The 13,875-nt window shown below is 43.8% G+C and overlaps 1 protein-coding gene and 1 non-coding gene across 3 annotated transcripts in view; both read left to right on the forward strand.

Moving 5' to 3' along the window:
* XRCC5 (X-ray repair cross complementing 5) overlaps positions 1-13,875 on the forward strand; it is a 93,127-nt gene that overhangs the window by 35,701 nt on the left and 43,551 nt on the right. For both annotated transcript variants that reach the window (XM_043577756.1, XM_043577757.1), the window contains exon 14: positions 6,769-6,965. In XM_043577756.1, coding sequence (XP_043433691.1) covers positions 6,769-6,965 — 197 coding nt within the window. The remainder of the gene's footprint in view (positions 1-6,768; positions 6,966-13,875) is intronic.
* LOC122482398 lies at positions 1,650-1,812 on the forward strand. The gene has a single exon (XR_006297179.1). It is a non-coding gene; the product is annotated as a U1 spliceosomal RNA (small nuclear RNA).

The raw sequence follows: 13,875 nt of genomic DNA on the forward strand, positions 1-13,875 counted from the left end.
GGTTTCCATACAACACCCAGTGCTCATCCCAAAAGGTGCCCTCCTCAATACCCATCACCCACCCTCCCCTCCCTCCCACCCCCCATCAACCCTCAGTTTGTTCTCAGTTTTTAAGAGTCTCTTATGCTTTGGCTCTCTCCCACTCTAACCTCTTTTTTTTTTTTTTTTCCTTCCCCTCCTCCATGGGTTTCTGTTAAGTTTCTCAGGATCCACATAAGACTGAAAACATATGGTATCTGTCTTTCTCTGTATGGCTTATTTCACTTAGCATCACACTCTCCAGTTCCATCCACGTTGCTACAAAGGGCCATATTTCGTTCTTTCTCATTGCCATGTAGTACTCCATTGTGTATATAAACCACAATTTCTTTTTTTTTTTTTATTTTTTTTAATTTTTTTTTTCAACGTTTATTTATTTTTGGGACAGAGAGAGAGCATGAACGGGGGAGGGGCAGAGAGAGAGGGAGACACAGAATCGGAAAGAGGCTCCAGGCTCTGAGCCATCAGCCCAGAGCCTGACGCGGGGCTTGAACTCACGGACCGCGAGATCATGACCTGGCTGAAGTCGGACGCTTAACCGACTGCGCCACCCAGGCGCCCCTAAACCACAATTTCTTTATCCATTCATCAGTTGATGGACATTTAGGCTCTTTCCATAATTTGGCTATTGTTGAGAGTGCTGCTATAAACATTGGGGTACAAGTGGCCCTATGCATCAGTGCTCCTGTATCCCTTGGGTAAATTCCTAGCAGTGCTATTGCTGGGTCATAGGGTAGGTCTATTTTTAATTTTCTGAGGAACCTCCACACTGCTTTCCAGAGTGGCTGCACCAGTGGCTGCATTCCCACCAACAGTGCAAGAGGGTTCCCGTTTCTCCACATCCTCTCCAGCATCTATAGTCTTGTTGGGTTTTTTTTTTAAGGCTAGTTTTTTCATAAAGAGCAGATTCTTCTTCATGCCTTTTCTAGGCTTTTCTCCTCTATTTTATGTGAATGAGACTTTTCTTTGTTTTTTATATGCAAATAGTAGGAGAGTTTTTTGTGACCTTATAATAACATTAGAGAAGTGTTCCAGTACCACATTTATCAAAAATTTCATAATTAAAGGTAGCATAGAGGTCGCATAAAGAGGGTTAGTGTTAAATTATTAAAGAGTGACTAAAACACAAAAAAACGTAAAATAGGTATTTCTGCATCTTGGACCAAAGTAATTGAGAGGTGGTGACTGGATTAAGGGCAGCTGGGAAGGCTGATAGGAAGACTGACTTGTGCTGAGATAGGGAGTGGATGGACTGAAGGAATTTTCCAGTCCCGGATGAAGTTGCTGGCAGTAGGACAGAGCCCTCTCTGAACCCCACAGAGCTGACAAACATCACAAGCAGCTTTTTGAGGCGAGGTCTTCCTCACTGAGGAGTGGAGGACCTGCTCTTGCAGGGGCAGGGGCAGGTAGACATGTGGGGAGGTGAGGGAGAGACAACTCCTTGTCCCTTTTGACTCCTTTCTCAAAGTGACTGACTCAAGTGCATATCGGGGCCTTATGTAATTTTGAGGGATCTTCTACTCAAAAGGAACTGCCTGTTTTTTTAATGCTTGTGATTCCTTAAGTAGTGAAAACAAATCTTTTCTTCAAACTTAGAATATAAAACTTAAAAACTTACCTGGCAGGAGAGATACCTGATCGCGAAGGTGGTTTTCCCAGGGTGAGGTTTATCTATTACACTTTGGATGTGCTGACCCCTGTGATTTCCCCAAATGTGGGAAACTCAACTGCATAACTTGTGGTAGTGGGGGACTGTGTTAGCACTTTCCCCTGGTTTAAAAAAAAAAAAAATGAGAGAGTATAAAGCTTAACATGTAAAGCGCTGACTCAGTCAAGTACATGTTACTTGTGTAAACTTCTTTCGTGTTTTTGACAAGTGGACTTCAAGACCCGAAGCCCTTTGTCATTTGCAGGGAAGGGAGGAGCAGACCAGTTGGTGTGGAAAGCTTGCAAAAACATTTGATCACCGTGGTGGGAAATAGAAACTTCTAATACTTGGCAGATTTATCTAGGGTGTATTCCATCTGTCTTCAGTAAATGTTTATTGGGTTGATGAACAGATAACAAGCCATAAGCACAGGTATTGTTACCTTTCAAAGCTGCAAACACTGGCAGCTTTGATTTTCACAGTTTACCAACCTTGCTTTCTTTTGTGGGGGAGAGTTTCTAATATGTTTTGTCTGTATAAAGAAATACTATTGCTATGGCGTTTATAAATTGAATTTACTTTTTTTTTTAACATGTATTTATTAAGTACTAACATTGTGCCGTGAGCTAAAGATACAATAAGCTCACTGCTTAAAGCACTCCCCCCCCCCCCCCGCCCAGAGGAGTAGAGACATAAAACCAATAGGTACAACAGTGGTGGGCACAAAACCATATGGGGAAAAGAGAGATTCTTGCACGTGGGTGACTTAAGGAAGGCTTCACTGAGGAAATGTGAAGAGGACACACCAGGCAAAAGAAGTAGCATGTGCAGAAGCACGGAAACAGGAAGAAGGGTGCTGGATTTGGGAGTCTCCAGATCGTTCCATTTGGCTGGAGAAGAGGCTGTATGGGGACACGATGGAAAAGAGGGCAGGGCAGCTCAATAGCAGGCAGTCGTGAAGAGCCAGTCGCTTGCATGTTGCCCTGTAGGCAGTGGCACATCACCACAGGATTTTGTCTGCAGGTGGGTGACAGATTTTTAGAAAATAGCTCTCTGGTGGTGACATGGAGGTGCAGCAGAGACCAGTTGGGAAACCTGCAGTGGCCCCCATGAAGGCCTGAGTTCAAGCAGTGACGGGGAAAGCGGAGAGGGAAAATGTAAAGGCAGAGGAGACAGGACTGGAGGGGCTGGGTGTAGTTGAGGAATAGGAATTAAAGATAACAGGGTCCTAGCTTGGGTGCCTGAGGGACGGCATCACTGTTAATTGTGATGGGGAATATAGAATGAACAGACTGAAAAGGTAGTTCATGTGTTTTTGCAGGTGTTAAATTTGAGCTGTTGGTTGGCTATCCCAGTACACACACCCAGTGGGAAGTTGGAAATAGGGATGCAGAGTCCCAGGAGAGAAGTCAGGACTAAGTATATGGATTTGGGAGTCCTCCCCACTTGGGTAATAGAAGTGAACAAGATCACCTAGGGAAAGCGTTGCGTGAGAAGAAAAGAAAACAAAGTCCTGCACACCAACGTGTAAGTGAATAATTAGGAACAGCCAGAAGAAGAAGGGTTGTTAAAAGAAAAATGAACCGTTCTTATTCTCCCCTTCTCCAAAAAAAAAAAAAAAAAAAGAGAGAGGTAGAAAGAACTAGGAGAAGCTGGTGCCTTGGAAGGCACAGGGAGTGATCCGTGTGTCCAGAAAGAAAAAGCAAGTTTCATGCTGCTCACTGGTGAGTGATGGTGAGCGAGCATGGCGAAGGGCCTTTAGTGTCTGCATGAGGTCTCTGCTGACATTGAGGGCCTAGTGGCGGTGGAATAGTGGGGTGGGAGCAGGAGAAAGCTCTACTGATGGAGGGAAGGAGAGAGGATACAGGAAGCTAAGTAGGATGGGGGACCCAGGAAGACTTCCTTAACCTCCTTTATAAATGAAACATTCATAGCTGAGAGTGACTCAGCTGGGAGTAGGGGGCAGAAGGAAGGAGAGGTTACCCATCAGTTTGTTGATGAGGTTAATTTAATTCTAATTTTACAAAGAAATGCTGAAGGGGTGCCTAGGTAGCTCAAGTCAGTTGAGCATCTGACCTTGATTTTAGCTCCGGTCATGATCTCACAGTTTGTGAGCTCGAGCCCCGTGTCAGGTTCTACCTCTGTGCTGACAGCATGGAACCTGCTTGGCATTTTCAGTCTCTCTCCCTCTCTTTCTGCCCCTCTCCTGCTTGTACATGCTCTCTCTGTCTCTCTCTCTCAAAATAAATAAATAAGCATTTTTTTAAAAAAGAAATGCTGAAAGATACACTTTTTGTGTAGAGTTACAACTGGCTTTTAAACCATTGATGCAGGGTTGTTAAAATCAACATGCTCATAACATCAACATGCTCATAACTTATGAGCTAATCATGTGGCCTGCAGGGTTTTTTTCTAGTCTTTTTCAAATTACAAAAATCACATCAAGGAATAACAGTTGCTTAAAAGACAAATTAATAGGTTTAAGAGTGTAATGTCAGCTTCTCTGCTATTAAAAAGTATTGCATTACTTTCTCATTACCTCAGTTTTTTTAATGAATTGAGATTTGTTTGGGTGAATGAATTTGATAAGTATCCCACTTAGTTTTATCTAAAGTACGACCTTTGAAAAAGTAGGAGTGGTTGATGCTTTAGCACATCTCCTGTAGATTATTACCGACTTGCGGGTGATGACACTGTTTGAAAGAACTGTCTAGAGTTCCTACTGGAGTGTTTTTCTGTGGGGAGGTTGTGTAGGATATTTGTCCATTTGTTCTAGTTGTTGTCTCAGAGATGTTGAGTGAGTATCAGCGAGTCTTAGAGTTAAGTGAAAGGTCGTCTGCTGTGTTGCGTGTTGGGTTACAGCTTACGTCCTGAGGGCTTTCTAAGCTTTGCAGATAATTTAATGACCTGAGGGAGAGCACTGTGAATTAAGAACTGTGCACAAGAAGGTTGGGGGTAGATTCACAGGGTTTGGAGTCACTTCAGTTTCCCCTTTTGCTTCACATTAAATGAGCTAATGTTGCTGGTGCTCAGGGGAAAGTGGAGTGATTAGGAAAGAGGAAAACAGACTCTGAGACGGATTAATATACTGTGGAGAAGGACGAGTGTGGTCACTGTGTTGAGATGAGATGACAGAGCAGCACATCAGAGTTCTAGAAGCCGTCAACTCAGGTGATATTTACTATCTAAGTTTCAGCTTTTTGTTTTTGTTTGTTTGGTCTTTTTAGAATGGAGACTTCCAGCCTAACGTTTCCTACAGGGGAGGAAAACAGTTCATGAGGTGCTATAAATCCTGTACCTTGTGATATGAAACAGTGTTTTGAATTGTAAGAACTTTTCAGCTCCCTGGATTTTTTTCTTTAAAATTACCAGTGTGCAAATCGTTTAAAATTTTTTTTTTCAACGTTTATTTTTGGGACAGAGAGAGACAGAGCATGAACGGGGGAGGGGCAGAGAGAGAGGGAGACACAGAATCGGAAAGAGGCTCCAGGCTCTGAGCCATCAGCCCAGAGCCCGACGCGGGGCTCGAACTCACGGACTGCGAGATCGTGACCTGGCTGAAGTCGGACGCTTAACCAACTGTGCCACCCAGGCGCCCCCCAGTGTGCAAATCATTTAAAGGTGGGAATAGTAAGCCTAACTTTGGGATGATTCTCTAGCAAAAGGAAAGGAGAGGTGTGTGATAGTTGCATTTTGCTCACCTTCCTGTACTCCTTTTCGGAGTATTCACTTTTCTGGGCAGACACCAGCACCGCTACAGGCAGGCTGAGCAGACTGAAAGCGGTACGGGTGACCGAACGGAGGAGGCTTGCTGTCTGGATTTCCACTCATGTGCGCCGCACAGAACCTGGCCTGGACCCTGGCCCCGCCCTTGGTGCTACTTCCCGACACTTGTGTTAACAGGTGGAGTCCCGGGAAGGAGTACTTTAGTCCTTCGGTCAATACCTATTAGGTGCTTATTGTGTGCCAGGCACGGCTTTTAGTACCTGGAATTCAGCACTAAACAAGACAAACAAGATCTCTTCTTTTAAGAGGGAAGGTTAAATAGTAAGTAAACTACAAAATTGATCATTTTAGATACTGACAAATGCTATGAAAACTGTAAAAACAGGGGTAATGATAGAAAATAGCTGGGTGGCAGGCTGGGCGTGGAGGGGTTCCTTCACAGTGTCCAGGTAGGCCTCTCTGAGGAGATCATAGTTGGGCAAAGAACAGAAGGATTAAAAAAAGGCTCAACTCTGTTGAGATCTAGGGGAAGGCCGGTGAGGCAGAGAGAGCGATAAACTCAGGACCCAAAGGCTAGCATGAGCCTGGCACCTGAGGGAAACAGGCAGGGCCCAGTGTAGCTGGGTTGTGACGAGCAAGGAGGAAGGTGGCAGACGAGGGAGGCGTGCAGGAGCCGTGGTGTGCGTGACTTCTTAGGGTCACAGTAAGGGCATTGGCTGCACAGAATACTGAAAGTAGATTTTGGGAGACCAGTTAGAAGGTGACTGGTGGCCCACTCGAGGGGGCATGGTCCCCGGACGAGAGTTCTGGGAGAGGAGATGGACAGAAGTGGGTAGACCGGTGGAGAGGAGCCCAAACTGAGCACTCTGGGGAGGTTTGGGACAGACCAGCATTCTCGTCTCTTTCGCAGATTTCTTCCTGGGACTCACCGAGCATAGTGGCTCTTTTTTAGCCCTGTTTCATCTACCACACGTCATTTTCTAAGATTATGCAAGGGGGAAAGCAGTCTTCTGAAGGGAGGTAAAAGGATTCGAGGCCCTTGGAATTAATGTGTTTTAGAGAACCCCACATATTGTCCAGGTGGTGGAAGCAGCAGCCTCTGTTTATAAGATGAGCCTCTGTTCTAGGAGGCCTCCCGCTCATGGTGCCGCTCGGCTGAGATCCGGTTGTAGACACTGCTGGTGTCCTGCAAACCAAGGTGGTTCCGAGGCCACCCTCTTTGTTCTCTTTTACATGTGGTAGGAATCCTGTAGCCCTCCCAAACCAAAGATCGAGGATCTCTGACCAGAAAAGTATAAAGAAATTGTGTATGGTGTCTGCATCTGTGTTTTAAAACCCTTCTGCCTTTTCCACAGTGTCTGGCGCACAGAGCTTTACATCCCCAAGAGCCTCTGCCCCCAATTCAGCAGCATATTTTGAATATGCTGGATCCCCCTGCTGAGGTGACAGCTAAATGTCAGATTCCTCTCTCTAAAATAAAGACCGTTTTCCCTCTGACTGAAGCCACCAAGAAAAAGGATCAAGTGCCTGCTCAGAACATTTTCCCAGACAAGTAAGTACTCGATGCAGTTGCACTGGACTTTGGAGTACTTAAGACTGGTGGTAGTCTTAGAGGAGCTCTGGAATTGAGGGTTGCGTATGGGTTTGTGGAACCACAAAGGTGGAAGGAAGAAACCTTTTGATGTTTGACCCTTGCATTGAAAATACTGGTTTCTCCTCTGTCTCCATTGTAGATAGATTTTATCCCTACTGTTCACCTGGAATTTAGAGCTACCTCCTGGGTTGTTGATGTTTTGATCGGCCTCACATTCTTGGTGGTTTATGTTTAATGGGAAGGCTAAACAGTTTTTGAACATCCAAGACTAACTTTTACTGTTTTTCTTTGTTTCTTTGTTTCTTTTTTTTTTTTTTTAGGGATCTAACATTATTTTTTTTAATGAAAGTTATTGTCAAATTGGTTTCCATATAACACCCAGTGCTCATCCCAAGAGGTGCCCTCCTCAATGCCCATCACCCACCCTCCCTGCCCTCCCACCCCCCATCAACCCTCAGTTTATTCTCGGTTTTTAAGAGTCTCTTATGGTTTGGCTCCCTCCCTCTCTTTTTTTTTCTCCCCTTCCCCTCCCCCATGGTCTTCTGTTAAGTTTCTCAGAATCCACATAAGAGTGAAAACATATGGTATCTGTCTTTCTCTGTATGACTTATTTCACTTAGCATAACACTCTCTAGTTCCATCCGCGTTGCTACAAAAGGCCAGATTTCATTCTTTCTCATTGCCAAGTAGTATTCCATTGTGTATGTAAACCACAACTTCTCTATCCATTCATCAGTTGATGGACATTTAGGCTCTTTCCATCATTTGGCTATTGTTGAAAGTGCTGCTATAAACATTGGGGTACAAGTGCCCCTCTGCATCAGCACTCCTGTATCCCTTGGGTAAATTCCTAGCAGTGCTATTGCTGGGTCATAGGGTAGATCTATTTAAAAATTTTTGAGGAACCTCCACACTGGAAGGAGGTTCCAGTGCCACTGGAAAACCAGAGTGGCACTTCTACTGTTTTTGAAGTAGAGCGCTGGGGATGAGAGGGCAGGGTGAAGGTCAGAAGTTTTTCAGTCAGAGGTTGGTATCAGAGAATAGCAGTGAGATTTTTGGAGGAAAAGTGGGAGGGAGGATGAAAACCTGGCTCTTCTTTAGCTTCTCTATCAGGGATGTACTTGGTTACACCAATAGAAAGGGATTTATAGTTTAAGGACTGCAGAATGCTTTTCCTATGATCAAGCTTTCAGGTAGCTAGTACGTTTTCTCCCTCATCAGATTCTGTTCAGAATCTGTATCAGTTTCCATTCAAAGCAAAACAAAAACCGTAAGAAGTTGTTTTTGATTATCTGGAATCATTTGGGTGGATAACATTGATTTTACCAGGTGTGGCTTTGGTTATTGGTGACTTTTCTCCCCAAATCAAAATGATCTATTCATTTCTTTACATTGCCTTCTAAGATTCAGTTTTAGACTTTAATTTTTTTCCTTTAATTTCCTTCCCACAGCTGTATATTGACATAGTAAAGCATATTGTTTGTAAATACCCCATTGGAGAAGTATGGAATAATTTTCAGAAACCTTCACAGGGTTCTATAAATCGTTAATTTAGTGAATTATCTTCCAAGTTGAATGGAAAGCTTTGCATGTACTGTGACCTTTTAGAGGTTAATACCCCAAGCTTTGGCAGAATTGGAAAAAAAAAAAAAAAAAAAAAAAAAAAGAATCATGGGATTGGTATAGTGTACCATATGCATTCCTAACACATGCTGGAGAGTTTTATGGTTTTTGTAGTCTGTCATGCCTTCTTCTGCATAGAAAGACTCACTAAAAATCCACTTTCCCTCTGCTTTCCTCATCCACCTGTATCCCTCTGGATTAGGATTGAAGAACAGCTCAATACAATTCTGAGTCCTTTTCTTCCCTTGACAGCCTTGCCGTAGCCTCACTGCAGTCATGTGGCTGTTCTCTCTCTGTATTAAAGCTCCAGTTCATGATCTTGATTACCTTCTGGTGTTGTGGGAAAGAAATGGGCCATTCTCCCCTCCTCCCGTTGATTAAAATGTAAATTAGCTGGTTAAAAAACACACCACATAGGCCCAAAAGACTGTTGTTCTGTGATTTTGATCCCTGCGGTGATTACACCTTCATCCCTGCTCCTCATGCTCACTCTTTCAGGAAGCCCGAGTGTACGGGCTTCTTGTTCTTTGCTCCCACAGTGGTTTGCGACATAGCCAAGTAACCAGCCCGGGAATTATCTCGGTCACACACACCTACTCACACTCCTATTCTGTACCCTTTCTTCTCGGAAGTCTTTTTTTTTTATTTTTATTTTTTAATTTTTTTTTTCAACGTTTATTTATTTTTGGGACAGAGAGAGACAGAGCATGAACGGGGGAGGGGCAGAGAGAGAGGGAGACACAGAATCGGAAACAGGCTCCAGGCTCTGAGCCATCAGCCCAGAGCCCGACGCGGGGCTCGAACTCACAGACCGCGAGATCGTGACCTGGCTGAAGTCGGACGCTTAACCGACTGCGCCACCCAGGCGCCCCTCTTCTCGGAAGTCTTACGGGTTTTTAAGAGCTGCAGAAATGACGCATTGAACAAATATTTATTGAGGCCCGTAGGTGGGAACTCTTGTATTCAAGAGGAATGACTCCCTTCTGCAGGGATCTTAAAACCCCTCAATTTTAATGACAAGGCTTCAATCAGCTTTAGAGGTGGTCTCCCAGAGGGGGAAAAATTGCTAACAACTGGCTATGTTTTTGTGTATTTTCAGCATCTCCCATGTCCCAGGTACATATTTCCATCATAGAGGTGAGGGGCAAATATCTGTTCAGGAAGTGTCAGAGGCCAAAACAAGAGTCTTGAACTGGAAATCATCAGTTTTTATTCCAGCTATGCCACTCTTGATCTGATTTTGGTTAAATAATCTCACCTTTAGGAGAATTTCTCCATCTAAAAACAGCCTCATCTCAAGAGATATTATAACAGTGAAATCACAGATATTGAAGCAGTTTGAAGGCAGTAGTCAGAACCCAAAGCAATAACAGCATCATTATCCATTAAAATATGGACTGTTTGAGAAGATCTAGTATTCACGCTGGACCTGTTGAATCCCGAATATCAGGAGTGATTTCTTCATTTGAAGAAGATAAGAGCACCTTGTGACATTGCAGTCCAAAAAGTGTATTCGTGCCCTTATCGTCTACAGCATTGTTTCCCTTAATGTTGCTGCATACCCCTGAAGTGAAAATGTCATCTCTTGGACAGGGAACTTAAACGTGAGAATTAGGACATTGGAGGTCTAATCCTGTTTGTGCAACTAAACTCATATATGCCCCTGATGCCTTTTTGTCTCTATGCTCAATAGTCTAAACTTTTCTATTCAAGTCTGCTAAGACTCCTCCCCACCTACCTCCACGACCAGCCGCATCTGGTTACTGGTTTAGACTCTAGAGTCAGACATGTGAGTTGGTCCCCTCACTCTGCAGTGTGACCTTAGGCCCAACTTGCTTATCAGCCCTCAGCTCCAGTTTCCTGATGGGTGACCAGGGATACTAGGAATAGCTCTCATGGAGTTGTCACGTGGGTTCATTGAGTAAGACATGCCGTTGGCAGTTGTGTGTCTAGAACCCAACACAGTGCCTAACACATAGTAAGCGTACAGTGTTTGTGCAGAACCGATTTACAAACTGCTCATCACGTCCTGGGCACATCTGTGGCAACTACGGCAGTGATAAAGATGGTGATAATGGTGTCGTGGGGAAGATCGAGGCCCGGTAGGTGGGGATGCCTCAGTTTTCTGGCCCATCTCCCATATACCTGTTTTGCATCTGCCTTCACTTCCTCTTTCCTGTCTCAGTGAAATGGGGTACATCATCCTGCCTGAACTCCGACTTTTGCCTGTGTCCTGAGATGCCATCTTCTGTCTCATCTGGTACCTTCATCCACTAATAATTTCTTCCCTCATTCTGTATTTTTATCTTCTCCCTCCATACCAGCTCCTTTGTCCTCACATGTTAACATCGTATTTCTTTTCTCTAAAACAAAATACAGTCATCCCCTCAGCTTTCTGCCTCAGACTGCTACCTGTTTCCATCTTCTTTCCTTCCGTGACCTAGGCTTATTGGAACAATAGTCCACACTGCTGCTTTTCCCAGCTACCACCACTTCCCTGAAACCTTCGGGAAGGTTTAACTTCCACGTCTCCAGATTTTCCTTTTGAAGCCTTTGCAGCTTCATCTCAGATTCCTCTGGGGTCTGCTTTCTTCCCCCCACCCACCTTAAATGTTGTTCTGTTCCGAAGGACTCCTCAGAAAGAGCTGACATGTATCGGACACGGGTATGTGCTGAGTGCTCCACATGCGTTACCCGTGTCGGCTGTCTTGACCGTCCTGTGGAGTAGATTCTTCTGTTAACCTCCTCTTAAAGCTGAGGACACCGAGGCTTAGAGAAGATAAGACACTTGCCCAAGACCACAGCGGGTTAGGTGTTGGAGAAAGGATTTCCATGCACACAGCCTGACTCCAGAGCTTGCCTTCTCAATCATTATGCCTTATCGCCTTAGCAGTGCGTGTCCTAAGACCTTTTATTATTTTATGCACATGTCTTCAAGAAATACCAAATATCTGCCCACTCTAATATGTTTCCATCCTGTTTTCTGGACCTCTGAGGTGTCTATAGATCCCTCAAGTTCAGTGTGTCCAGAAATGACTTCATCATCTTCCATCTCCTCCCGTGCTGCCTTCAAAGCCCTGTTCATGCTGTTCTTCTCTGTTTCGGTGACTGACACCTAATTTCCAGGGAGTCAAACCTTTCCTTTACTTTGCGTGTCTGATTGGTTTACCAAGTTATGTTAGATTTACCTCAAATCTCCTCCTTTCGCCTCAGGTTAGTATAGTGGCTGATAGCACTGATTTTGCAGTCAGGTAGCGATGGATAAAAATCGAAGTATTTCCTTTCAGTGGTGATTAAAATTGGCAAGCTGCTCAGTGTTGAGTGGCAGTAACAAATACCCACCTTTCAGGAGGCTGTATAGGAGAAGGGCTGGGAGTACAGAATTAATTGTGGACCCCCTTAACTAATGTGTGCTTCTAGACAAGGTCAGGCCCTTTTGAACGTTGGTTTGTTCATTTGTAAAAGGTCAATAATAATAGCTAATTCATAGTGTCATTGTGAAATTTAACTGAGGCTTTTTTTTTAATTAAAAAAAATTTTAAGTTTGAGAGAGAGAGGGAGAGAGCATGCGTGCACACGCACAAGTTGGGGAGGGGCAGAGAGAAGGAGAGACCGAATTCCAAGCAGGCTCCATGCCATCAGCACAGAGCCTAATATGGGGCTCAAAATCGTAAACTGTGAGATTGTGACCTGAGCTGAGATCAAGAGTCAGATAATTAACCGACTGTGCCACCCAGGCGCCCCTGAGGTATTTTAAATATGCTTAGCGTAGTGACTGGCAAGTGGCAAAAGTTAAAACAAAAAAAAGTTAGCTCTTATTAGCATCTCAAATTGCCACTGCTCTTCTGTAGGCCTCAGTTTAGCCTGCTTTCTGAGATGACCCCTTGACTGATTTCCCTCATTCAAGTCTTACCTGTTTCCAATCCATTCTGCATTTGCTATCTGAGTGATTTTCAAAAAAACAAATCTGATCACATTCCTTCTTTGCTTAAAATTCTTTAATGCAGTGTTCCTTAATCTGTGTGTGTGTGTGTGTGTGTGTGTGTGTGTGTGTGTGTATGTGTGCGTGTGATGGACCCACTTAGTAATCTGGTAAAAACTATGAACCCTCTCTTCAGGAAAATGCCCTAACAAACTAAATTTTGCATGTAATTTCAGGTAGTTTACAAATGCTTGTCACTATCCTTGGACCCCTGAGTAAAAACTTGCTTTAGTGGCTTTCCATTAGCATCAGCTTAAGATCAAACTCTGTTACACAAGTGAGAAAAGCTAGATAAGCTGACAGAAAAGAAGCAACTATCCATAATCCAGCTCCCTAGAGAACCCCTTTCTTTCCTCACAGTGTCTGTGTCTATGATTTAGGTACAGTAGTCCCACTTTACCCACGGGGGGGACGTTTCAAGACCCCCAGCAGGTGCCTGAAACCATGGATAGTACTGAACACTATACATACTATGTTTCTTTTCCTGTACACACATATATCTGTAAGAGATTAACAACAATAACTAATAATCAGCTAGAACAATTATAGCAGTATACTGTAATAAAAGTTCTGTGAATGTGGTCTCTCTCCTTCTCTTTCTCAAAATGTCTTGTTACACCGTACTCACCTTTCTAGTGATGATGTGAGGTGATAAAATGCCTATGTGATGAGATGAAGTGAGGTGAAGGATGTAGCTATAGTGACATAGTATTAGGCTACTGTTGACCTTCTCACCATAAGTCATCTGCTTTCAAACCACAGTTGATGGCGGGTAACTGAAACTGTAAAGCAAAACCATGGATAAGGGGGGACTACTGTAGTTCCCGGCCTCCTATCTCACTACTTCCCAGCCTGCCCCTCCTGCCTCAGCCCAGGACAGCAACTGGCTATTCTCTCAGAGGATATGCTGCTTGCCACAGTAGTTTGTTAATTGCCTGTTTACATATCTATCTTTTATATTTGGCTGAATTTCCTAAAGTGTTGATTACATATTAATTTTTGTACATTTACGATAGAGCTTAGCGGCCAGCACATAGTATTAGGTAAATGTTTGACCAAAAAATGAGTTTAAAAATGTATACAGATTTACAAAAGACAGTAAGAAAATGAGAAAGTACAATAAATTATCCATGGTTCCGATATCCACATGCAGTAGCTGTTGACATCTGTATGTCTGCTGGAGTCTTGCGTAGATAATTTCTGTCCTCCAGAGCTCGGCTTCTTCATAGGTAATTTTGGGATGAGAGTCTTTGCCCTTTCCCA

Source organism: Prionailurus bengalensis, chromosome C1 (genome assembly GCF_016509475.1).
Source record: "Prionailurus bengalensis isolate Pbe53 chromosome C1, Fcat_Pben_1.1_paternal_pri, whole genome shotgun sequence".
In the NCBI taxonomy this organism is placed as follows: Eukaryota; Metazoa; Chordata; class Mammalia; order Carnivora; family Felidae; genus Prionailurus; species Prionailurus bengalensis.